Genomic DNA, 24,628 nt, shown 5'->3' with positions numbered 1-24,628 from the left:
CTGTCCAACCTAACCGATCCAAATAGAAGTGGAGTTAATGCTTGTATGATAACTTTTCTACCATATGAATCTATATGCAAGCCATAAAATATGTGACCACTGCAATATGTAAATGTGCATACAACGTGGTCCCATATGTACAAAACGATCTAAAACTTATAAAACAAACACTACAAGAAAACACAAGATTAACGATGAAAATTAACGAGGAAAACTGGTCCTCGTAAATTTACGTTGACTTTACGAGAATCTTACAAGGAAATTTACAATCAACGTTAGTTCGTCGTAAAATAACGAGGAAACGATTTCCTCGTAAAAACCACGCAAGGTAACTTCGTTTTTACGAGGAAAAACTGTTTCCTCGTAAGCTCGACGTAAAAGTAGCATCTTCTTTACGAAGAAATAGTTTACGTTTACTTAACGAAGAATTTTCGAGTCCACCCACTTTGTAATTGTAACACGTTTTTTGTTTCGGCTACCTTACTAAATTCCACATAATCATGAGTAATGAAAATGGTGATGTTTCTGGTAATGACGAAAATGTCGATGTATCTGACTGATGTATTTGTGTTTTAATATGACTGATTTTCAGACTTAATCCATGTGATTTGATAGATTTAATCATGAAAATCTATTTATATAATTTAATTTTATGTAATGGGGTTTGAATTAGAAAGAAGAGATTGAGATTATTAGTTAAGGAATTGTGGTTTTAGAATTTGGGGTTTAGAATGGATAGAAGAGATTGAGGTTAAAGGGAGGATGGGGTTGGGGTTTGGGGTTTCGGATTTTAGGGATTTAAACGTAAACATAGTTATTTCCTCGTAAATTAACGAGGAACTTACGACGATTCTTAAAAATAAAGAACGTGGCACTCGTTAATTCCACGTAAGCAGAAATCGTCGTAAAGACCTCATAATAAAAAAACGCTGGCCTCGTTCATTCCTCGTAAAAATAAAAGCGGGCCTCGCTAATTCCTCGTAAATTAACGACGATGTAACGAGGAAACGAAACGGGAATAAATTGGTTTGCCGTGATCAAAGTTACACCTCGTGGACAAATCATCAGTGGAGAAGAACCACCATTGCAAGAAGAACAGATAGATGAAGTTGAGGTACCTGAACAACAAATTGATGACATCCTTCTCATTGATCCGCATAATCATGAGTACGAAGATATTACCGACGATGCCACGGACGAAGCTGTTGAAGACGAGTTTAATGAAAATGATGTTGTTTCTAGTAATGACGAGAATGTCGATGTATCTGATTGATGTATTTGTGTTTTAATATGATTGATTTTCAGATTTAATGCATGTGATTTTTATGGATTTAATCATGGAAATCTATTTATATAATTTAATTTTTGTAATGGGGTTTGAATTAGAAAGAAGAGATTGAGATTATTAGTTAAGGAATTGTGGTTTCAGAATTTGGGGTTTGGAATGGATAGAAGAGATTGAGGTTAAAGGGAGGATGGGGTTGGGGTTTGGAATATATGAAGTAGAAGATAAGGAAGATAAGGAAGAAGGGGTTTGGGGTTTCGGATTTTAGAGATTTAAACATAAACGTAGTTATTTCCTCGTAAATTAACGAGGAACTTACGACGATTCTTAAAAATAAAGAACGTGGCACTCGTTAATTCCACGTAAGCAGAAATCGTCGTAAAGACCTCGTAATAAAAAAACGCGGGCCTCGTTCATTCCTCGTAAAAATAAAAGCGGGCCTCGCTAATTCCTCGTAAATTAACGACGATGTTACGAGGAAACGAAACACGGGCCTCGCGAGTTCCTCGTAAATAAAAACACGGGCCTCACGAGTTCCTCGTAACTTTACGAGGAATTTACGACATTTCATAATTTCCTATATATACACGCGAGTTCTCACTTCCCATTTCGTCTCAACTTCCTCTCCCTTTTGTAGCTATGGTACGCTCTCTATTTCCTCTCTAATTTGATTAGTTTAGGTAGATTAGGTGGTTAGTGTAGGAAATTTAGATAGTTTTACGGATTTTATGTTAATTAGTGTTGATTAGGTGGTTAATGTAGAGAACTTAGTTAGATTTATAGAATTTGTTAATTATTGTTGATGTTAATTTTAGGCGAATCATCATCCGTCACACATGCCGACGCGGATGTAGAGAGGAGGAGTGAGGAATTCTACCGGGGATGAACGACCCTTAGTTTTTTTTTTTTTCGTTGGTTGTATTATAAATTCAAAAATTATTTATGTATAAATTATTTTCGTATTTAATATTCTTTTTAAATTAGATTTTTATTAAATAATTAAATACATTGTTTTTTTTTAATCTGGAAAATATAAACTCAAAGTAAATTCGTAGCTAAATTACGACAACCTTACGTGGAAATTTTACGAGGAATTAACGAGTAAAATATTTACGTCAACACTACGAGGAAAGATTAACGAGTATTTGACGTGGAAACATTTACGTGTTATTTACGAGGAAATGTTTTCAAGGTATTTACGAGGAAATGTAGCGTCCTCCTTACGTGGAAGGGTTACGTGGTTTTTACGACGAATACTTTGCTTCGTCTTTACGAGGAAATGTTTTCTCGTTAGTTTACGACGAATTAGCGAGGAAATATGCGTTACGACGAACAAATAACGACGAAACGTGTTTCCTCGCTAGTTCCTCGTAAAACTGATTTTACGACGAACTTACTACGAATTTCGCCGTCGTTAATGTTGTGTTTTCTTGTAGTGAAACAAAACATTATTGATTATTATAAATTACATATTTTATAAATATTTATATCTTTGCATGATCAGGAGAATCACTTAAGCTCCTTTCTGACTTCTCTACGTTCCCCTTCTTCCTGTTTGTAAACTTTCATCACGATTCGTTTGTTATTCTTCAGTGACGTTCTTTTCTTATATTCATCAAGTCACGAAGCAGAAAGCACGATGCTTAACGAATTCATTTAAACATATGCTTTTATTTTATCAAACATTTCATACATAAATATCGAGTAGCCTAAGTAACAACTTCCATACACTCATAACACACAACTCTTTCAGCAACTTGGACAAGGCGGTTCCTTAGTCCTTATTTTACAGCACTTTTAAAGACTGAACTTAAAGACAAACACACAAATATACATATCGATATATAATATGATTGATACAAGAGAAATTTCGTCTATTACCAGGAAAAGAGATGTGCATCGATCTCTTTGGATACCTCGATGGCAAACTGGAGGAGAGACTCAGGGTCAGCCACCTTCTCGTTAAGTTTCACGTATTGAAAGTGCCAATGTGCAACACTTCCAACATCTCCCTCCTTTGAGGTCACTTGTAAGGTGATCAAGAAAAGAGTGTACTCTTTCATTAAATCACCGTCTAACACCTTGAACGTGATCTGGTTGTTCTCCAGATCTATTGAGTCTATCATCTCCATCATCATTTTTTCCTCCCCATCTGACCATATACATCATTTACACATATTTATAGGTTTAATACTGTTAGAAATCTCGCATTTGAATAAGATCAGAAAATATAAAAGATATTTTGATCGAGAATCGTCTTAATGTATTAATATAAGTAGAGAATTATAGCGTTGACTTGCCATGAACGTATCTCCAGACCACGATAGAACCAACTTGGCCCATTTCGCCTTCGCGCAGCTCGCAGCCTTGAACGTAGGATGGACATACACTGGAGATTTCGAATTGTTGTTTCCCCACAAACATGTCAAGGAACTTCCCGGGCGAAGATTTTAGCTCCACGGTTGTCTCAAGGATCCTGGCCATTTTTTAATCTTCCGCTAATTTGCAAATTGTCTCTTAGGCTTTTGGGTTTTAGAAGTGAATGCGTACTTCTTCTGAGCTCTTAAGCCTCTTTTAATAGAGGAATGAGTAAAGCGTGAATTCGACTAGAATTCAACTTATTGCTAAAATATTGTGGTTACTTCTTCCTTCTCTATAATAAGCCTGAATTTTTTGATATTTTTTTTTTAATAATTGTAAAAGCTAACGTTATATTGGTTGCGAGCTATGTTGCATGGAAGCGTGTCTCACGTACTGGTTCCTGGTTCCGAAGCGGAAACGGAGTCGGAAGCGTGCGGAATCGCTCGGAAGCGTGCCGGAATCGATAGTGTAGTTCCTGGTTCTAACTTCTCTTTAAGCTTGGAAGATTTTGGTAGTGTTGATGTAATCCATGATAGATTTATCTTAGAACCTTTAAGATGGTGGGCAGTTCATGGATCTTCAGCTCCAAAGCTTCAAGCTTTAGCATTTAAGTTGCTTGGACAGCCTTCTTCATCCTCATGCTGTGAAAGGAACTGGAGCACTTACAAGTTCATCCATTCTGAAACAAGAAACAAGATTATGCCACAAAGAGCTGAAAATTTGGTATTTGTGCATACTAATCTTCGTCTCTTATCTAGAAGGAGTTCTTCTTACAAAGAAGGTCCTAACAAGATGTGGGATGTTGGAGGTGACCAATTTGATTCTTTGGATGATCTTAATATAGGAAGACTTGAATTTGAAGATCTTTCCTTTGATGAACCAGAACTAGAGGCTGTTGTGTTCGATGGAGAAGATGAAGATGAGTAAAACAATTGATCTTTGACATTGAACGTTTTTATTTTTAGTTGTGTTGCTTAATATTTAATACTTTGCTGGATTTGTGTGGTTTAAAGTTTACACTTTTAATTTTCAGAATTTTATTTTATATGTGGGTTTATATGATATGTATATATATATATATATATATATATATATATATATATATGTATATATGTACGCTTCCAACACGGATCCGCTTCCTAGTTTTTTGAAAAAAATCGCTTCTACGTTTCCATACGATTCCGCTTCCGCGTTTCCGCTTCCGTTTCCATGTAACGTAGGTTGCGAGTGGTAGGAGTTATCGGCGTTTATGATAATCACAAAACACTGTATTTTAATCTCTTTAAGAATAGGCATGCGTGAAAAGAGAACTGGGGCTTGATTTACAGATCATTAGCATAAACATTATGCTCCTAATTACTCAATCAACAACTTTCAAAAAAACATTTAAAATAGCATTTAGATGATGTAAATGCTCTTCAAATGCTTTCATATGAATCTCTAGAGCATTTACATTTAGAATATATAAAAAATTTAAAATAATTTAATATATTTAATTTATTTTACCTGATAATATCACAAAATTATAATTATATCCAAAACTATATTAAAAATTTACCTTTTTTTAGAAAAAAATATATATTTTAAAATAAAATTTAGATATTTTTTCACTCATCCTATCTCATTTCTTATACACACAAACTACACCTATTTCATTTTCTTTCTATATTCATTAAAATTTAGAAGCTTATGATTCTGGATCAAGAACGAGTAGATAGCTTTCATTAAGAAGTTGTGTGTGTTTGGAGAAACTAAACATGAATCTCACCGGATCAAAAATGATCTTTTAATTTTTTTCATATCTCCTTCGCGAAGAAGACTTTTCTGGAAGAAGTCTTCGAGTCTTCTGGTCAATGTATAAGTTAGTTTTGCAGTTGACTTTTTGTGTGTGTATTTTAGAGACGACTTCTCTGGAAGTTTTTCAGTTTTTCTTTGTTAACAAAAAAATGAGAAGTCTTCTCTAATAAACATGTTAGTTTTGCGATTGACCAAATTGTGTCAGAAATTTAACTTTTTATAGAAGTAGTCTTCTGTCAGAAGACTCGTGGAAAGTCTTCTCAACTGGTGGAAGTCTTCTCACTATCGGTGGAATTATGCGTATGTTAGTTTCGCAATTGACAACTAAAACTTAAATATTTAGTTTTAATCAGACCCAACATTGAAATTACGAGGTTACCAACATTTATGTTTATTAGTGTTTCTTGATAATGAGAGAAACATTAATTTTTGTAAAACTTGTACTTTTAAGAGTGTTAAATAACTTGTTTTTTTTTAATTTTCAAATCTGTCCACAACAACTATATATTATAACCCCTAAACCACAAAATAATACATACCTAATCCATGTTTTCAGTGTATAACCTTTATGATATCCTTTGATGTATACCATTACAACTCTCTTTCTATATCATATTTGTTATAGAAAACACGTATGATTCCATAAACAATGTGCTCCTTTTGAATCAAAGTATTCCATATAATATAATCCACTAACTCGTGTGTTGCAAGTTACGTGGATCAGTGGATAATTTGTTTCATATCAACAAACGTCGACTCTCTCCGGTACATCAGCATATATGGCTGGGGTAACTTACTAGTGCACCAACTAAGTACATTAGATCAAAGCAGATCCTAGAAAGAAACAAGATGAGGAGAAGTAAACTATAGTTTAAAAAAAAAAAAAATGTTTTAAATAACAATGGTAGTACAAAGAGAGCGACTAGTTTGAGGAAGCGGATAATAAACTCATGAAATAATAAACACAACCAACGGGTCCAATATCAGGTTGGAAGAATAAATCATAAGATTTGGTATGGAGATCATATATCATCAACGGATCCATGCAAGTACCGCCTCGAAGCAATAACCAACCCTTGTTGAGAATTGCTATTGGTAAAAGCGGGAATTCACTTCTATGCCAACATCTCTTGATCAGATCAAGCGAACAAATTGTCTTCCATGTCTTGCCCGAAGGATCGAATGACCATATTACTTGGTAAAATCTTTTCTCTGATCAGACACGCACAAGCGGTCATCGAGGATGCACATGGTGAGATGGCCAGGGTCCCAGGGGTGGGCAAAGGGAGCTTTACAGATGACTTGGAAAGTCTCGGTGTGGAGATCAAAAGAGAGTACCATTGGTGGTTCGTCGTCACACTCGGTGAACCAATAAAGAGACCCATCTAAATGAACGGGTTTATAGTAATCAGTGATACGATAAGGAGAAGATGGGACAACGTACCTCCAAGCCTTGGTGGTAAAATCAAAAACTTCACAATACGTAACAACCTTGTCTTGTTTTGGTACAAACCATGATGCATTATACAACCAAACCGCCTTGAAAGTGCCTCTTAGTTTATCTCTACCGAATCCAAGCCCAGGGAAGTCAACATATCCTTCTCTCATGTACGTCTGACAGAGGTGTTGATAGTTGGAAAGAGGAAGAATCCGATACCATCCAGTGGCAGGATTGGCCACGACACTTGGTGAGTAGATACCAAAGGTGCAAAATAGACCGTCACAAGACTCACATGCAGTACCATGGCAGTACATGTCGCACGTATTAGGTAATTTGACCGTCCAAACTATTGATGTCCCCAGCCCGAATATTCGATCGTCCAGAGGTTCGTCTTCAAGGGAGAGAGTCGAGTGACTCAAGATAAGGACATCGGGACCACGTAATTGCTTGCGACGGATCAAGTGTCGTTGCCCGAAACGTTGGGATTCGATTGTCAGTTATACAGACCTGAATCTCAGCAGAGGCATCACGGGTACATGCTCGAGGATGAGCTCTACTAGATCGTCGGGTAGCAATTCCGAACTAGAGGAGGAGCCATGGCTTCTCAACAACATTCTATCTAGCGGGACAACTCATGTGAATATGTGATCAGTTTTATAAATATATATATAAGCACACAACTTTATTCAAAAAGGGAGAGTTTCCAACTATATAGTTTGCAACTTTACATTTTGGATATCAACAATATAGAAAGTTAATCTCGAGTATCTGTATATATTATTACTCATATATAACTCTAAAAACATATTGTTCAGAAACGAAACCTAAACGGAGAAACAAGCTTGTCGTCTACGGTTCTTTTAATATGGACTGTCCTTGTCCTAATAAGCTGTTCCTGTTCTTGCTTTCATGGATAGCAACTCTATTCAGTATTAAACACCACGGTCCCGTAAACATGGGAACAACAACGAACGTCGGCTTAAACTACGGCCTCCTCGGAGACAACCTCCCGTCTCCGTCAGATGTTATCAGCCTTTACAAGTCCATAGGCATTACTAAAATCCGAATCTTCGACCCAAACGTAGAGGTTCTCAACGCCTTACGTGGTCACCACGAAATCGAACTCACTGTAGGAATCAAGGACCAAGACTTGGCTGCTCTTGCGGCTAGCGAAGAAGCTGTAAAGGGATGGTTCGCAACTAACATCGAGCCTTACTTAGCTGACGTGAACATCACGTTTATTACCGTTGGTAACGAAGTCATCCCCGGACTGATCGGTCCTCAAGTGCTTCCCGTTATGCAGTCTCTCACCAACCTCGTCAAGTCAAAGAGTCTTACCATCTCTGTCACCACTGTTGTAGCTATGTCCAACCTCGGACAGTCTTATCCGCCTTCCGCTGGAATGTTTACTCCCCAGTCACGTGAACAACTCGTGCCCGTGTTGAAGTTCTTGTCTCAAGCAAGAACACCGATCCTCGTCAACATCTACCCTTACTTCGCTTACGCGTCCAACCCTGTAAACATAAGCATAGAATATGCCACCTTCAACGCCAAAACTGTCGTGGTCGAGGACGGGGCAATGCAGTATACGAACATGTTTGATGCTATTTTCGACGCGTTCGTATGGGCAATGGAGAAAGAGGGCGTTAATGATGTATCCATGGTTGTGTCGGAGACAGGATGGCCTTCAGCTGGTAACGGGAACTTGACAACGCCGGAGATAGCTGCTATGTACAATGGAAACTTTGTCAAACATGTGAGAAGCGGTAAAGGGACGCCTAAGAGGCCGAACTGTAGTGTTACTGGGTTTATATTTGCGACTTTTAACGAGAATCAGAAACCAGCTGGAACAGAAGAGCACTTTGGGTTGTATGAGCCTACTGATTTGAAGCCTATCTACAAGTTGTTTTGATTTTTAGATTTTTTTGATTCTTTTGACTATCACCAATTTTTTAGTTATTCTTATATATAACGCTCTGATATTTTTAGTAGAGTGGGACAAAATTCAAGGTGAGCTATATATGTATATATCATCCATTTATAATATTTCAGTTTCATTTTAAATCTTTGATAATGAGGTATTGAAGTCGAACTTTAGTTGTGTTTAGAGTTTGCTTCAAGATTAGTATATGTAAATCATCCATTTATAAGATTTCAGTTGCAAGTTTGATCGACCATCTCTGTGGACTGTGGTTGACTACTAAGTAAGAAGCTAATAACTAGAACAAGAACTCGGAAGAGAAGCCAAACAGTTGCTTCAGTTCGGTTTCCGCTGCTTGTTTGGTTCTTCAAAAGTCTTGAGTTTTGAGGTGCCAAGAGGCCAGCATAATACAACAGATAGCCAATTATAATAGTTGGATATGATCAATATTTTAACATTCACTTTTTAATGGTTTTAGTAGTAACTTTGTGAAGCATGTGAGAACTGGTAAACGAACGCTTAAGAGGCCAAACAGTAAGAAAACACATTTATGTATATAGATTTTTTTTTTTGAAAATTAAAGACATTATCCAAAGCAAAACGATAAGGGTTTAATGAAAGTAAAAACACTGTTTTCACAACTAGCGAGAAAGGAAATAAAAAAGAAGTTTGAGCAAGCTTAGTATCTCATATGCGGTAGCAGAATGAACATGATACACAAATTTGCTGGTGCGGTTAGCTGGTTTAGTGACCATACTTCTGGAACTCCCACTCACTGTTATCTGTTAAAAAAACAAGAGCAATATTAACAAACAGACAAAGAAAAAACTGCAAACAAGTGAATAGGCTTCAAAACAGAGAAAGACATACCCAATGGACAAACTTGACGAGTCTTCAACCATCTGCTGATGCAGTGAAAGTGGAAAGCATGATTGCAAACCCCTGCAAGCACCAACATTGGTTAGTACTTAGTTAAGCAAAGCACTAACATATTATATATATTGGCTTTGAATTGTCCAAATACATCAAGAAGGTGACTCTCGCACATCTGTTAATGAAAACTTCATATTCTCTCTATACCAGATAACAAAAGTACCAGCTAACAAGATCCATCATCCACATTAACAAAACGCAGCCTAAGATACTAAAACATTGATTCACAAAGTTCAATCAAATTTCAAACAAGAAGCAAAGATTGCAGCAATCAATCAAAGGCGTAGAGAAGAAACAAAAGCTTACCCCAAGCAACAGTGCATTCCTCACTAGTAGCGCTGGCCTGATTAGCCTGACACTCAATGCCTACAAACACACAGAGGTTAACCTAACCATTCAATAATCTCCTGATTCATCATCGTTACATATGAATCGATTAACTTACAGAGATCCATGATGTGGTTTCTGCAGATGGCGCAATTGTCAACAACGATATCTATCAACCAAAAGAAAGATCAATCAATCAATCATTATAAACCCTAGCTAACCACAAACGAAAGCATAGAAAGATCGAAGCACATATTCAATCAGATATGTATAAAGGAGGATTTATTCGCGCTTTACCCCAAGCCCAAAGAGCAACGGCGCTCCACTTCTTCACTTCGAATCTCTTCGCCTTCTTGCTCGACGAAGAAGCCCCAACGGAGCTCGAGGATTCTCCAGCAGGGATCATGTTTACGTCGCTATCGAGGGTAGCCATCGATTGAACACGCGAAAACCCTAAGAAAAGTCGAAGCGAGGAGATGGGAGGAAGAAGAAGAAGAGTCTGAATATATATATACTAGGATAAGACCCGCGCCTTGCGCGGGATTAAGTTATTATTTTTATTATATTTTGGAGAATGAAACAATAGTTTGGCTTCATTTGGATTACGGATGTTCAACTCGGATATCGGGTTGGTTTCGGTTCGGTTCGGTTTTTTTCGGTATTTGGTTAGTAAAATATAACTACTATTCTAAATCCATATTTACTTTGACTTTAGTCTTTCACATACTTTTGAAAGATTTCAAATGGACGACTAAATTGATCAGCCAATCTTGTTGCTTTAAATCATTAGTGTTTATATATATATATATATATTATTTAGTTTGAATATTTATTAAATAAAAATTCATATGCGTTATATTTTATGATCATTTGTAACTTATTATAACAAAAAAATAATCTATTGATCACAAAATTTTCAGAGTGGGAATATTCAAATTTCTAATAATATATAGACGTTTTGAAAAATTCAAATATAACATATAAGAAAAAATATAAATGTTTTTATTATATATTTAATGTGATTTTTTAATATCTTTCAATAATATAAAATTAAAAAAAAAAGAACTAAGATACCAAAATTGTTATCAAATATTTATTATTCATAATAATTAATTTTCATATATACGTTAATCATATTAGGTAATTTCGTAGCTTCTAATTAAGGAAAGTGCAAAAAAAATTTTGGTAGATTATTTATCAATTCGATAGTTAGTTTAATAAAAAATATAATGTAAGTCAAGATGGACCAACCTATTTTTCTAAGAATAGTATATCTTATATAGTCATTTATTAAATGAGAATTTATAATCATACAGTTCTATGATCATTCATATCATTTTATAACTGAATATTTAAATCATCGATAACAAAATTTTCAATGTGAAATCTTTAATAAGTTTATAATTTATAAATGTTTTTGAAAATTCATTGAAAGTTTTAATATTAAAATATTTATGTAATTTTATGGTATATAGTATAATCTATATATATATATATATATATATAAATATATATGTTTTATTATTAAAGGATATTTTTTACTCATATGGTTTTAAAATAATGTGTATCTTCTTATAATATTAAATAAAAGTTCATATTAATACAATTTTATGATCATTTGTAACTTATTATGACAAAAAAAATAATCTATTGATCACAAAATTTTCAGAGTGGGGATCTTTAAATTTCTAATAATTTATAGACGTTTTGAAAAATTCAAAATATAACATATAAGAAAAATTATAAATATTTTTATTATATATTTAATGTGATTTTTAAAAATATTTTAATAATATAAAATTAAAAAAAAGAACTAAGATACAAAAATTGTTATCAAATATTTATTATTCATTATAATTAATTTTCACATATACGTTAATCATATTAGGTAATTTTGTAGCTTTTATTTAAGGAAAGTGCAAAACATTTTTGGTACGTTATTTATCAATTCGATAGTTAGTTTAATAAAAAGTGTAATATAAGTTAAGATGGACCAACCTATTTTTCTAAGAATAGTATATTTTGTATAGTTATTTATTAAATAAGAATTTATAATCATACGGTTCTATGATCGTTCATATCGTTTTATAAAAAAATATTTAAATCATCGATAACAAAATTTTCAATCTGAAATCTTTAATAAGTTCATAATTTATAAATGTTCTTGAAAATTCATTGAAAGTTTTAATATTAAAATATTTATGTAATCTTATGGTATATAGTGTTTAATATATATATATATATATATATTTATTTATTTATTTTATTATTAAATGATATTTTTTACTCATATGGTTTTAAAATCATGTGTATCTTCTTATAATAAAAATGTTAAACCATTGATCATTAATTTTTAACATAATAATTTTAATAGTTTTAGTCATTTATTGTCGTTTTTAAAAATTCAAAATATAACATATACGAAAAAATCTAAATTTTATTTTTATAGCTAATTTGATTGTTTAATTTATTTTAATAATATAAAATTAAACAAAAAATAATGGAGGAGATATACATTGTTATCAAATCTTTATCATTAAACTCATTAATTGTCATATATATATTAGTCATTTATGGTAATTCCGTAGGTTTTATTTAAGGAAAGAAAATATCATATCATATCATTATATCTTATAGTTTGACCAACTTATGTATCTAACAACATATAAAAATCGAATGTGGACCTACTTATTTTTCAATTGAAAGTAATTGACTACCTAATTGAATGCCACCTATGCATTGGGGTCTCTTTTAATTAATACAAAATTGAGGTTACATTTTTTCAAATGTTCCTCAATTAATATATAAGGGATATATAATGAAAATCTAATTTGACACGAGACGGAAGAACAAGCGTCGGATATCTAATTAAAGATAATTCCTTCCACAATTTAACTTTTAAGTAAATCTTTTTTTTTTTAACTTTTCTCCTTAATTATCTTCCCAAATAAATAATGGGAAAAATTCCGAACCCAATTAATTATGTAAATCCTAAAGATCAAGTTTATGTTAAAAAGGAAAACAATCTTTTTACATATTTCTCTACATTTATTTTTATTGTCGAAATTTACAGTTAGATATTTTTATTTTTTATTACATTACATAGAATAAAAAGCGCACGACGATTGATTAAAGATCATACACCAGAAAATTTCTCAACATAGCCAGAAATTTTATAGCCACCCAACTCACAAATTAAAATCAAACTAAAACTATTTGAAGAACCCGATTTCTTCTGAGGTATAAAGCTTAGAGCATGATTATCCCCGTTTTGGATTTCTAATTTTTTTTAATCTGATTAAAAAAAAAGGTTAAGATCGTACCAATTACGGATCGCCATGTGTCGGTAGAACCCGTAAACCGTGTAAAAAATCCATCACAAGCGGTCCTCAACTCACATCTTCTGTCACCGGTTTTCAAAAAATTGGTAGGTCCACACACACTTTTTTACCTAAAAACTTTTTTTACATCTCGCGTTAATACTGCTCTTAGTAGCCTAGAAGATTACAATAATGATATGGGCACAGTCATAAAAACTAGCATTCAAATAAAGAAACTATAATCATAAAATCAGCAAAGCTTATAAAATATACCTGTTAGCACTTAGCAGCAGCATCAGTTGAGCAACATTGCAGCGATGGGATACGAGACTGAACATGCTGAAGTATCAACGGTGCTGCTGCTGCTAAAATAGCATAAGCTGCCTATATGTAACAAAAATAGTAAAGTATCATTCAAGACGAGTGACTAGTGACTACTACACTACACCTCATAAAGGTGAAACATCTACCTAATCCTCGGCTTCTTCATCTTATTAGTAACCTTCACATGGTATATGTATAACTCTTCGAATTTTCTAATTTTAAGCCAACAACTAGAATCAAACAAATATGATGATGACCTTAATTGATTTTGTTGATATACGAAGAAATAGAAGAAGAAAACAAAAACTTAGAAAATGAGAGATGAAAACAAAAATAGCAGAAATATATTTAACCATTTATAAGACATGATTAGGATAATTAAACCAGAGAGTAACTGTTATGGATCCCATTATTATATGATAAAAGTAGAAATAATTATTGATCTAATAAGTTCTGCGTAGCTCTTCAATGGTGGCAGCACAATGTCGACTTCATCTTCTTCGTTCCCTCGCACCATCGTCTCCTACACTCTGTCCACGTCACTCTTCATAGTGTTCTTCCTATGCAGCGTCTTCCTATTCACCAGACGCGCTCTCGAACCGTCTCTCTCTCCTTACCACGCGGACATCCCTCTCCCCGATCCACGCCCTCCAATCGAGCCTCTCCCTTCCAAAGATCTCAACGGAAAACCTCACGATGCCGACGCTGACCTCACCGTCGATACAAATCCAAAGAAAGAAGAAGCCGATCCCCGCCGCGATGATGACGTCGCGGTTAATACTAAGCCGAAAGCTACGGAAGATTCCGACGGCGCGAAACCTGATCTGGAAGATGAAGGAGCCTCGCGCAAGGAAGAGTCAGTTGAGGAAAACAATGCCGAATCTGCGGAGGAGCAGGCGGTTGTGGAGAAGTTGAGAGGGTGCGATTTGTACAAGGGATCGTGGGTTAAGGACGGTGACGAGTATCCACTCTATCAGCCTGGATCGTGTCCTTATGTTGACGACGCTTTTGATTGCCAGAGGAACGGGAGGCGCGATTCCGACTATCTCAATTGGAGATGGAAGCCTGACGGTTGCGACCTTCCACGGTACCGATGCTTCTCCAGTTTTATCTCCTCCTTTATTGTCAATCATTTGATCAGCATTTCACTTTCTAAGTCATATACCTTTGTGATTGATTGGCTGTGATCATGAGTCACATTGTCTTATTAGCTAATTAAGGTTAATATTATAAGTGTGGTGGATGCATAGAAAAATGAATCAGTAACACACGTAATGCAAATTGTAGCTCTACATAAGAGTTTCTATATATGGTTTCATGGTTAACATGATAGGATTAGGAGAAAGGATCGTTCTATGTTTTTTTCTTGTTGTGCATTGGATTCTTATCGCCTTCTTATGGACTTTCCAAACGTAGGTTCAATGCTACAGATTTCTTAGAGAAGCTACGAGGTAAAAGTTTGATGTTGGTTGGAGACTCGATGAACCGTAACCAGTTTGAATCTATGCTTTGCGTTCTCCGAGAGGGTTTATCTGATAAGAGTAGGATGTACGAAGTTCATGGCCACAATATTACCAAGGGAAGAGGCTACTTTGTATTCAAGTTTGAAGTAAGTCCACTCTGATATTCATAGGTGCCTTTTGTTTCTTGAGAAAAGTATCCATCTGTATCTTTTATGTTTTGATAAAGTTAAGGGTAAAATGTTGGACAATGTGTGACAGGATTACAACTGCACAGTAGAGTTTGTGAGGTCACATTTTCTTGTGAGGGAGGGAGTTAGAGCCAATGCTCAAGGAAATACCAATCCTACCCTTTCGATTGATCGGATTGACAAGTCAAATGGTCGATGGAAGCGAGCCAACATTCTTGTCTTCAACACTGGACATTGGTGGGTTCATGGAAAGACAGCCAGAGGGTATGCTTCTTTCCCTTTCTGCTTACTCACTCTTCTTCGTGTATGTTGACAGTTTTGTTACTTAATCAGATTCTTCTACTTAGTTCCCCAAATCATTGTTTCCAAATGTGGGTTGAATTTGTCTGAACCTGTAGTATTAGCTAAACGTTGCAAGATCTTCTGAGTTGATCATCTTAAAGCTTGATGTTGCTGGTGCATCCCATTGTACTTGTGTTATTTTGTTTCATGTCATAATTTCTCTAGAGAAGGAAGAGCTACTAGTAATGTTGAATGACTTGGTAAATAAAACTAGTGCAGGAAAAACTACTACAAAGAAGGTGACTTCATCTACCCGAAGTTTGATGCGACTGAAGCATACAGAAGAGCGTTGAAGACTTGGGCAAAATGGATCGATCAAAATGTGAATCCCCAAAAGCAGCTCGTTTTTTACCGTGGATACTCCTCTGCACATTTTCGGTAAGCCTCAGTCTTTTATTTTAACTAAAAACGAGTTTCACCTGTTCATGTCACTTTTATCACTCGATTAGGGAGAGGCAATCTAGTTTACTGTTTGGTCTTCAGTTCGAGTTTTTAGTTTTGTTTTTGCAGAAACTGAAACCAAACGAAACCATAAGTTTGTAATTTGGTTTGTTTTTGTATAGGGGAGGTGAGTGGGACTCGGGAGGGTCATGCAACGGAGAGAAGGAACCAGTAAAGAAAGGTTCAATCCTCGATTCCTATCCTTTGAAAATGAAGATAGTAGATGAAGCCATTAAGGAGATGCAAGTTCCTGTGATTCTCTTAAACGTCACAAAGCTGACTAATTTCCGCAAAGATGGACATCCTTCAATATACGGTAAGATCAATTTGGATGGTAAAAAAGTTTCGTCAAGGAAACAGGATTGCAGCCATTGGTGTCTCCCTGGAGTTCCTGATGTTTGGAACCATCTCATCTACGTTTCTTTGCTCCTTCAAGCACATTCCTAATACATAGTTGAGCTTTATACTTCTGCAAACTAGATATGAATAGAAACAAATATCTTCACTGTTTATGTTAGTGAAGGCAGTTTTTGAGTAAGCTGAAAATCTTCCTTTTTGATGGCAAAGATGTTTCTCTTAATACTTAAAATCAGCAAACAAAATCTCGAAATTGTATTAAATAGTTGGAACTAAAACAAAATTGAAAGAAAAGAAAGCAACGCAATAAGTAACTAAAACACTTCATTTTTCATGGAGACAATTACTTCTTGATTGTCTTCACTCCTTTACGTTTGTTGGGTTTCACTTTCTTCTTCGTCTTCCTACTGGGAGACTCCCTCACTGGACCGGCTGGGATCCCTTTCTTCAGAGCACTTCCTCTCGGTGTAGCAGACGGAGGCAACCTCAAGTCCTGTGGAGGTAAAGGGCAGTGAGGCTTCCACACCAGATTGTTCTTCATTGCGAATCTTACTCTCTTTGAGCTCTTCTCACTGCTCGGGCCTGGTAAGCTCGTCTCTGCTGCATCTCTGTTAACAGTAGCACCTTGCTCTACAACAACACCTTTGTTCTCTCTTTTCCTCTTCTTGTTCTTTTTGGCTACTGGAACAGGTTCTGCTTCTTCGCAGACACTCGCAACCTCATCTCTCACTGGTCCCATCTCGGACGCAATCTTCTCAAACTCCTCTCTGAGATCCGATATCATAGTCTCGTCAACAGACTCGTCTTCATCCTTCTTGTCACTGTCCTTTTTAGACTTTGAACATTTCTTCAAACTACTCTTCTTCTTCTTCTTAGAAGAAGACCCATTTGCAACATTCTTATTAGTCTCAGGCACTCCTGCTTCCGTCTCAACAGTGATAGGAACCAGCTCAGGCACTTCCTCTTCCCGAGTAGCTTCAGTAATAGAAACCTCAACACCAGAACTCAACATATCCTTCTCCAACTGCAAAAACTCTTTATGAAGAGCAAAAATCACTTTCCTATTCCCCTGACAGCAATCAGGAGAAGAACCCATCTCATAAAACCTCTTCCCAAACTCCATAGACAACCCAATCGACCCCAAAACAACCACATCATCATCCTCGCCCACTCCCTCATCCCCACCCTTCTTAACATCCAACAGCCTCCTCCCCATCTTAAGCAACTCATCAAACAAATTACTCTTAATCTTCCCAACCAAAACCTTATCACTAACAACCCCCAAAACCATCACAAAAGGCCCAAACACAACCTCCAAAACCTCCTTCCTCAACGGAAGAAACCCCCTAACCTCCTCAACGAAAACAGACGCCACATGATAGTTCACCCCATTCCCCTGAAACTTATCCCCCGCAAGAAACGTCCCATCGAACAAAACACCCATCAACCTCCTCGTCAGCTCCAAATCCCACGAGCTCCCGTCCATAAGAGCCAACAGCGCGTGCAAGAACCTGCGGATCAAGAGGTAGAACTTGTCCAACCTCAGGCGATCGATGCGGGACCACTCGCGGCGCATGGTGAACAGGAAGACGGTGAAGTAGTGGACCGAGAGAGGGAGAGGGAGGGAGTGCAGAGCGGCGGCGAGGCGGTCGATGAGCTCCGACTGGTAGAGGGACTTGTCCGCGTGCCACATGCAGTAGAAGATGCCTTGCCAGAGCTTCTTCATGTCCTCGTCGGGGATTGAGGCTTGCTCGGGGAGCCATGTGAGGAGGAGGGTTCGTAAGGAGCGGTCGCGGATGGTTTGCTTGCAGGAGGCGAGCTTCTTTATCAGGGATTTGCAGTTTTCTTCGACGGGAGGTGATTGTTGCGCCTCGGAGAGTTGCTTCCGTTTCACCATCGTTGTGGAGTTTGCGGAGGAGGAGGAAGAAGGAATGTGACGGCAGCTTCTTTGTAAAGGGAGGAGACTGAGGACGTAGGTAGGAAGGATTAGGGTTTTAAGTTTTTGTTTCCTTTCATCTCTTTTTACATTTTAACCCCTCATCTTTATAGAAATTTTCGATTTCAGACTATAAATTTTGAATTCCCTTGGAATGTAGCTCTTGTTCACAACTTTTCGAAAATATACTAATATTTTTTTTTTGAAATTACATTTTTAACCATTTAGTCTCATACACTTAATTAAAATATCAATAGATATATATTAGGCATGGACATTCGGGTACCCGTTCGGGTTCAGATCGGATTTTTTGGATTTCGGCTCTCTTTTGTAACACCCCTAAGTCTCATTCTAGTAAATTTACAAGTACGGATCAGATTCGGATATAACACTTCGGTTTCGAATCGGTTTAGATATATCCAAAGTAACCATATATCATTCAAATTCGGATATATCAGATCGGTTCGGATATATCCAGAGTAAAATCTAAAATTCAAAAGTAAAACATAAGAAATATATAGTTCTTTGTATATAATGGAGTATTTAAGGTATTTATTTAAATTTTAAATACTTATTGTTATATATCATTTCTAAATAAATGTGAAATTGAATATTTAAAGTACATTTATGTTTCAAATATTTATATTGTATATTAGTTTAGACATTCGGATCGATTTCTTCAGATATTTTTTTCGGGTTTTCAGGTTTTCAGGTTTTCCGTTTGGGTTCGGTTAATAACATTTCAGGTTCAAATATTTTTATAACACCCTACAAGATCCATTAAAGTATTTTTACATTTCGGATCGGGTACGGATCGGGTTTTTTTTTCAGATTTCAGGTTACGGATTTTATGTCCAACCCTAATATATACATTAATTAAGATTCGCATGTTATATTTAGAATGAGATTTTTCCAGATTTGTAAATGTTATATAGATTTTTATATTAATTAAAATATAAAAATCTTATACCATTCTCTAATACATGAGATCTGAGATTAAATTCTTAGAAATTTGGTCAATAGTATAGAATTAATGAACACGAGGGTAACTTTTCACTAAAATAGTCTTTGGAGTGGATTATAGGAAATAGTATAAAGTAGTCGAATAAAAAAAGTTGAATAAAATCAATTAAATGGAAAAAGACAGGAAATAAAAAACATCGGAGAGAGGGATTCTTCCTTGTGTTCTTCGTCTCCACCATTTTATCCTCTTATTACAAGCTTCCACGGAGCCAAACTTATCCGTGATTTCGTAGACGCCCCGGTTAGTTCTATTCCTTCAATCCTCACGTCTTCTTTGCTCTCCTGAATTTTGATTCCTCGCGTGAACTCACTGATGTTTGGTTGCTTTGTTAGACTATTTTATTGCCACCGGTCGATTATCGGAATCGGATCTATCCTAATTAATCGCAATCTTAACTTAATCATGGGTGGACTCTGTAATATTCGTTTTAGTCATTGGACCTCTTCTAGGCTGTCCTAAAAGCTCACGTCTCTTTCTCTCCCTTGTCGAAAGTGATTTGTGTACAAGTCGTTGAGTCAACGCCACAGTTATTATTATTATTGTTTGTCTAGAGCTGATGATAGACGACGCCTCCTGTTTGCTTTGAGACTGTGACATTTAACATCTTTATTCATTTTAGTGATATATTAATGCTAGTTCATGTTATGCCCTAGACCCGCCCAACATGTTGATGTTGCATATGCTGGCTATGTTCCACTTTCTTCTTCTCTTCTCTTCTCTTGTATCTGTGTCCTCAACAATTAATGCAGCTCTTCTGCTTCTCTGGCAATAACTTCTTTCTGCAGATTTGTACCTCTGGATTCTCAGTGTTTTTTTCAAAGTACACCAATGAGTAAAGCTAACAGCGAGGAGTCTTCCAGTAGCCGTAAATTACTGAAGGAGGTGGAGACATTAAATGAATCTCTCTATGTGAACAAGAACCCTAGGAGATCAGTAGTTGCTCCAAACAACACTTCAACAAAGCCCTCGGCGGGCGAGCCTCAGAAGGAAAAAAAATCCATTTGGAATTGGCCTCTTAGAGCCCTCTCTCACGTCCGCAACCGCCGCTTCAACTGCTGTTTCTCTGCCCAAATCCATTCCATAGACAACTTACCCCCTACATTCCAGGATCTTTACCTCACCGTTCACTGGAAACGCCGTGACGAATCATTAACCACTCGTCCTGCGAAAGTTTTAAACGGAAGAGCTGAGTTTAAGGACAAGATGACGCATACATGCTCGGTCTACGGAAGCCGAAGTGGGCAGCACCACTCAGCTAAGTACGAAGCCAAGCATTTCCTGTTGTACGCAGCTCTGGTTGGGTCTCCTGATGTTGATCTGGGGAAACATCGGATGGATCTCACTAGCTTGCTTCCTCTGACGCTCGAGGAGTTGCAGGACGAGAAGAGCTCGGGGAAGTGGTCGACGACGTTTCAGTTGACTGGGAAGGCTAGTGGGGCTACTCTGAGCGTTAGTTTTGGGTACACTGTGGTTGGGGATACTCGTAGTGCGTCGAATGCAAAGCAAGGTAGCAGTAACGCAGCGCTGACGAGAGCTATCAGTGGAAAGTCTAGTTTAGGGAGTGGCAAGTCGGTGTCTAGGCGTTATGATCATGGTGTTGTTAGCAAAGAGTCTCGTCCTCTGTCTAAGAATGTGGTGGAAGTCAAAGATCTTCATGAAGTTCTTCCCGTTGCTGCACAATCTGACTTAGTCAGTTCTGTAAACGCTCTGTATAAGAAATTTGATGAGGAGAAGGTGGATGCTGCAGCAGCTGAGTCACAGTTTGAATCTGACGTTGTCATTAAACACATTGAACCTGATGAGTCAAACGAAGATGCAAATGCCCATCAAGTGGAGGAGCGTGTGGCCAACATGAATGAAAGTGATGTTCCTTTAGAGGATGTAAAGAAAGCTGAAGAAGTTCCTTCTACTTTTGAGAAAGTTGGTACTGAAGATTTGCTTCCAGAAGAGCCTTGTGTGGACAGGGATGAAACTGATGTTCTTTCCCAGGATATAAAGCAAGCTGTTGAAGATACTACTGCTGGAATTGAGGAAGCTGGTACAGAAAATTTGCCTCTAGAAGAACCTTTAGTAAGCAGGAAAGAAACTGATGTTTCTTTCGAGGAACCGAAGATAGCTGGAGAAGTTCCCATTACTAGAAGTGAGGAAGCTGTTGAAATTAGTAGAGAGAATTTGCCTTCAGAAGAGAGGAGCAATGTTTTTCCAAAGGAAGAGGAAGGTATTGTTTCGGGTGATGATGAAGACGACATGAACGGTGGGAGAGACGTGAAAGAAACAATAATGAAAGATCTTGAAACAGCTTTGAAAAATGTAGAAATGTTGGAAGCAACGGCGTCAGAAGACGAGGAAGATCAAGAAAACCACGGACGCTCCACACCAAATAAGGAAGCAGCTTCAATAAATGTGGCTGATTCTGTGGCAAAAGAATCTTTACTTTCAGAAGAAGAGAGCAATGTTTCTCCAAAGGAAGAGGAAAGCATTGTGTATGCTGATGATGAAGATGTAATGAACGGTGGGAGAGACGTGAAAGAAACAATAATGAAAGATCTTGAATCAGCTTTGGAAAGTGTAGAAATGTTGGAAGCAACGGCGTCAGAAGACGAGGAAGATCATGGAGGCTCCTCCACACCAAATAAGGAAGCAGCGTCAACAACTTCGATAGATGTGGCTGATTCCGTGGCAAACGAGTTCTTAGACATGCTAGGTATTGAACACAGCCCCCTTGGTTTAACTTCTGAGAGCGAGCCTGAGTCTCCAAGGGAGCGCTTGTTAAGAGAGTTTGAAATGGAAACTCTTGCGGACAGTTCTTTGTTTGGTTTTAGTATTCAATCTGATGCTGATCCACAAACGGAAGTTGATGAAAACTATGAATCAGATTTTGATATTGCATCCTTAGTTCATGACATAGAAGAAGAGTACCAGATAGAAACTCAAGCAAGAGTGAGCAACCCCAGGGCAAAGATGTTGGAAGACCTGGAAACGGAGTCTCTGATGCGTGAGTGGGGTATGAATGAAAACACATTCCAGAACTCTCCACCTCACAATGCGTTCCCACCAGCTGATTTTCCAGTAAACGAGGCGTTTGATTTGCCTCCTCTAGGAGACGGCTTGGGTCCAGTTGTGCAGACTAAGAACGGAGGGTTTGTACGTTCAATGAACCCCTTACTGTTCAGAAACTCTAAAGCTGGAGGTAGCTTGATCATGCAAGTGTCGAGTCCAGTGGTTGTGCCTGCTGAGATGGGCTCTGGTATCATGGAGATTCTTCAGAGACTAGCCAATAATGGGATTGAGAAGCTCTCTATGCAAGCTAATAAAGTAATGCCTTTGGATGATATAACAGGGAAAACTATGGAAGAGGTGTCACCTGGAATTGACAGTGGCCACAGGTTTGCATCAATCTTATTAGCACTCTTTTTAATATGTGAAACAGCTTTTCTTACAAGTTTGGTATGTTTGGTTTATTTTCTCAACGCAGGGATCATATACCACCACAGCATGATACTGCAGCTAAGCCAAAAAAGTTTGGTTCAAGCTCTGGCCACAACAACTCTAGCTCAGAATATGTATCACTTGAAGACCTTGCTCCTTTGGCAATGGACCAGATTGAAGCACTTTCTTTGGAAGGACTGAGAATACAATCAGGAATGTCAGAGGAGGATGCACCCTCGGACATCACTGCGCAATCCATTGGAGAGATCTCAGCCTTTCAAGGTCTAGAAGGAGCGGCTGGGTTACAGCTTCTGAACATAAAGGATGATGGTGATGGTGATGGTGATGATGATGGATTAATGAGTCTCTCCTTGACTCTTGATGAGTGGATGAAGTTGGATGCAGGTGACATTGGCGATGAAGAGGAGATAAATGAGCAAACGTCTAAGATCTTGGCTGCTCATCATGCAAACCCACTGAACTTCATCCGTAAAGGAGAGAAACGAAAAGGGAAAAAAGGAAGGAAGTGTGGTTTGCTTGGGAATAACTTCACAGTAGCACTAATGGTGCAGCTCAGAGATCCGTTAAGAAACTATGAGCCTGTTGGAGCTCCTATGCTTTCTCTTATCCAAGTTGAGAGATTGTTTGTCCCTCCAAAGCCTATAATCTATAGTACAGTCTCGGAGCTGAGGAAAACCGATGAAGAGGGAGAAGAAACCGAAGTCAAAGAAGAGAAAACAATGTTGGAGGAAGAAGGTATCCCTCAGTACAAAATCTCAGAGGTGCATCTTACTGGTATGAAGAGCGAGACTGATAAGAAGCCGTGGGGAGTCACGACTCAGAATCAGCAGGTGCAGTCTGGTTCAAGGTGGTTGATGGCTAATGGAATGGGGAAAGGGAACAACACCAAGGTTCCTCTTATGAAACCAAAGCCTGGTGATAAGTTGTGGAGTGTATCTGGTTCTGGTTCTAAATGGAAAGAGCTTGGGAAAATGGGAAAGTTGAGCGCACACAAACGAAATCCGAATGTGATAATGCCAAAATGAAACTGAAGAAAGAAAGAAAGAACTAGTCTGTCTGGTTTTGTGTTTTATTGATGCTATGTAAAGGTGAGGTGAATTGTTTAGATTCACTTACATGTTGAATCTGTGTTATTTATGTGTGCTTAGTTTAGGTTTTGCGGATCAAACTAATCGCTGTTTGTGGTACTGGTACATTTAAGAGATCAATGGAAATAACCAACAAACAAAAAAAAATACTTGGCACTGTGGTTAGCTGTAAACCTCATGTGTATTTGAAAAGTTGAAATGTAGAAAGTATGTTCTATCATATCACTTATGTTATTTTCGTTGGTGAACAGGCCGGATTTGGGACAAGCTCATAAAACATATGCTTTAGCCTCAATTTTTTTTTTTGACATTTTTCATATAGGTTTAATTAAATCTCCAAATTATATATATTAAATAATTTACAAAGATTTTTTAAGTAATGTTTATGGTCCCCAAACTTTTACATCAGGCATTGTTGGTGAGGATTTGATTTCAACATTATACTTATCAGTGACTAACTTTTAGTTGTTGTTGTCATGAAGGTCTCTTCAACACATGCAAGATTTGTCTCGAATTCGTTGTCATTTTATATGGAACATCTATCTGAATTAATTTCCTTTGTTATTATGCTTTATGTTGTTTATCAAAAAATGGTTAATTTCTTTTTAAGTTGTGTTCCAAAAAAGAATA

General features: G+C 37.0%; 6 protein-coding genes and 1 pseudogene across 6 annotated transcripts; 3 read left to right on the top strand and 4 right to left on the bottom strand.

Moving 5' to 3' along the window:
- Positions 1-2,936: 2,936 nt before the first annotated feature.
- On the bottom strand, positions 2,937-3,951 carry LOC106371725 (MLP-like protein 34). Its single transcript, XM_048743097.1, has 2 exons — positions 3,586-3,951; positions 2,937-3,437 (listed from the first exon to the last, which is right to left on the bottom strand). Exons 1-2 carry the CDS (start codon positions 3,767-3,769, stop codon positions 3,163-3,165), a joined length of 459 nt encoding a protein of 152 aa, XP_048599054.1. The 5' UTR covers positions 3,770-3,951; the 3' UTR covers positions 2,937-3,162.
- Positions 3,952-5,252: 1,301 nt separating this feature from the next.
- On the bottom strand, positions 5,253-7,498 carry LOC106369770 (annotated as a pseudogene).
- A 230-nt stretch (positions 7,499-7,728) lies between these two features.
- On the top strand, positions 7,729-9,124 carry LOC106371724 (probable glucan endo-1,3-beta-glucosidase BG4). Its single transcript, XM_013811821.3, has one exon. The coding sequence runs from the start codon at positions 7,750-7,752 to the stop codon at positions 8,794-8,796; it is 1,047 nt and encodes a 348-aa protein (XP_013667275.3). The 5' UTR covers positions 7,729-7,749; the 3' UTR covers positions 8,797-9,124.
- Positions 9,125-9,340: 216 nt separating this feature from the next.
- Positions 9,341-10,577, bottom strand: LOC106371726 (RING-box protein 1a). The gene is made up of 5 exons (XM_013811824.3): positions 10,363-10,577; positions 10,184-10,234; positions 10,045-10,104; positions 9,676-9,747; positions 9,341-9,587 (listed from the first exon to the last, which is right to left on the bottom strand). The coding sequence occupies exons 1-5, from the start codon at positions 10,496-10,498 to the stop codon at positions 9,550-9,552; spliced, it is 357 nt and encodes a 118-aa protein (XP_013667278.2). The 5' UTR covers positions 10,499-10,577; the 3' UTR covers positions 9,341-9,549.
- Positions 10,578-14,120: 3,543 nt separating this feature from the next.
- On the top strand, positions 14,121-16,709 carry LOC106371723 (protein trichome birefringence-like 5). The gene is made up of 5 exons (XM_013811820.3): positions 14,121-14,796; positions 15,126-15,318; positions 15,431-15,624; positions 15,922-16,080; positions 16,266-16,709. Exons 1-5 carry the CDS (start codon positions 14,192-14,194, stop codon positions 16,588-16,590), a joined length of 1,476 nt encoding a protein of 491 aa, XP_013667274.2. The 5' UTR covers positions 14,121-14,191; the 3' UTR covers positions 16,591-16,709.
- A 23-nt stretch (positions 16,710-16,732) lies between these two features.
- On the bottom strand, positions 16,733-18,489 carry LOC106371721 (ribosomal RNA processing protein 1 homolog). Its single transcript, XM_013811819.3, has one exon. The coding sequence runs from the start codon at positions 18,395-18,397 to the stop codon at positions 16,844-16,846; it is 1,554 nt and encodes a 517-aa protein (XP_013667273.2). The 5' UTR covers positions 18,398-18,489; the 3' UTR covers positions 16,733-16,843.
- A 1,067-nt stretch (positions 18,490-19,556) lies between these two features.
- Positions 19,557-24,097, top strand: LOC106371720 (protein PLASTID MOVEMENT IMPAIRED 1-RELATED 1-like). Its single transcript, XM_022693388.2, has 3 exons — positions 19,557-19,700; positions 20,246-22,846; positions 22,936-24,097. Exons 2-3 carry the CDS (start codon positions 20,289-20,291, stop codon positions 23,933-23,935), a joined length of 3,558 nt encoding a protein of 1,185 aa, XP_022549109.2. The 5' UTR covers positions 19,557-19,700; positions 20,246-20,288; the 3' UTR covers positions 23,936-24,097.
- The last annotated feature ends 531 nt before the right edge of the window (positions 24,098-24,628 follow it).

Source organism: Brassica napus, chromosome A10 (genome assembly GCF_020379485.1).
Source record: "Brassica napus cultivar Da-Ae chromosome A10, Da-Ae, whole genome shotgun sequence".
Taxonomy (NCBI): Eukaryota; Viridiplantae; Streptophyta; class Magnoliopsida; order Brassicales; family Brassicaceae; genus Brassica; species Brassica napus.
Note: the sequence above shows the minus strand (reverse complement) of the source record. Positions and strands in the feature narration are given on the sequence as shown.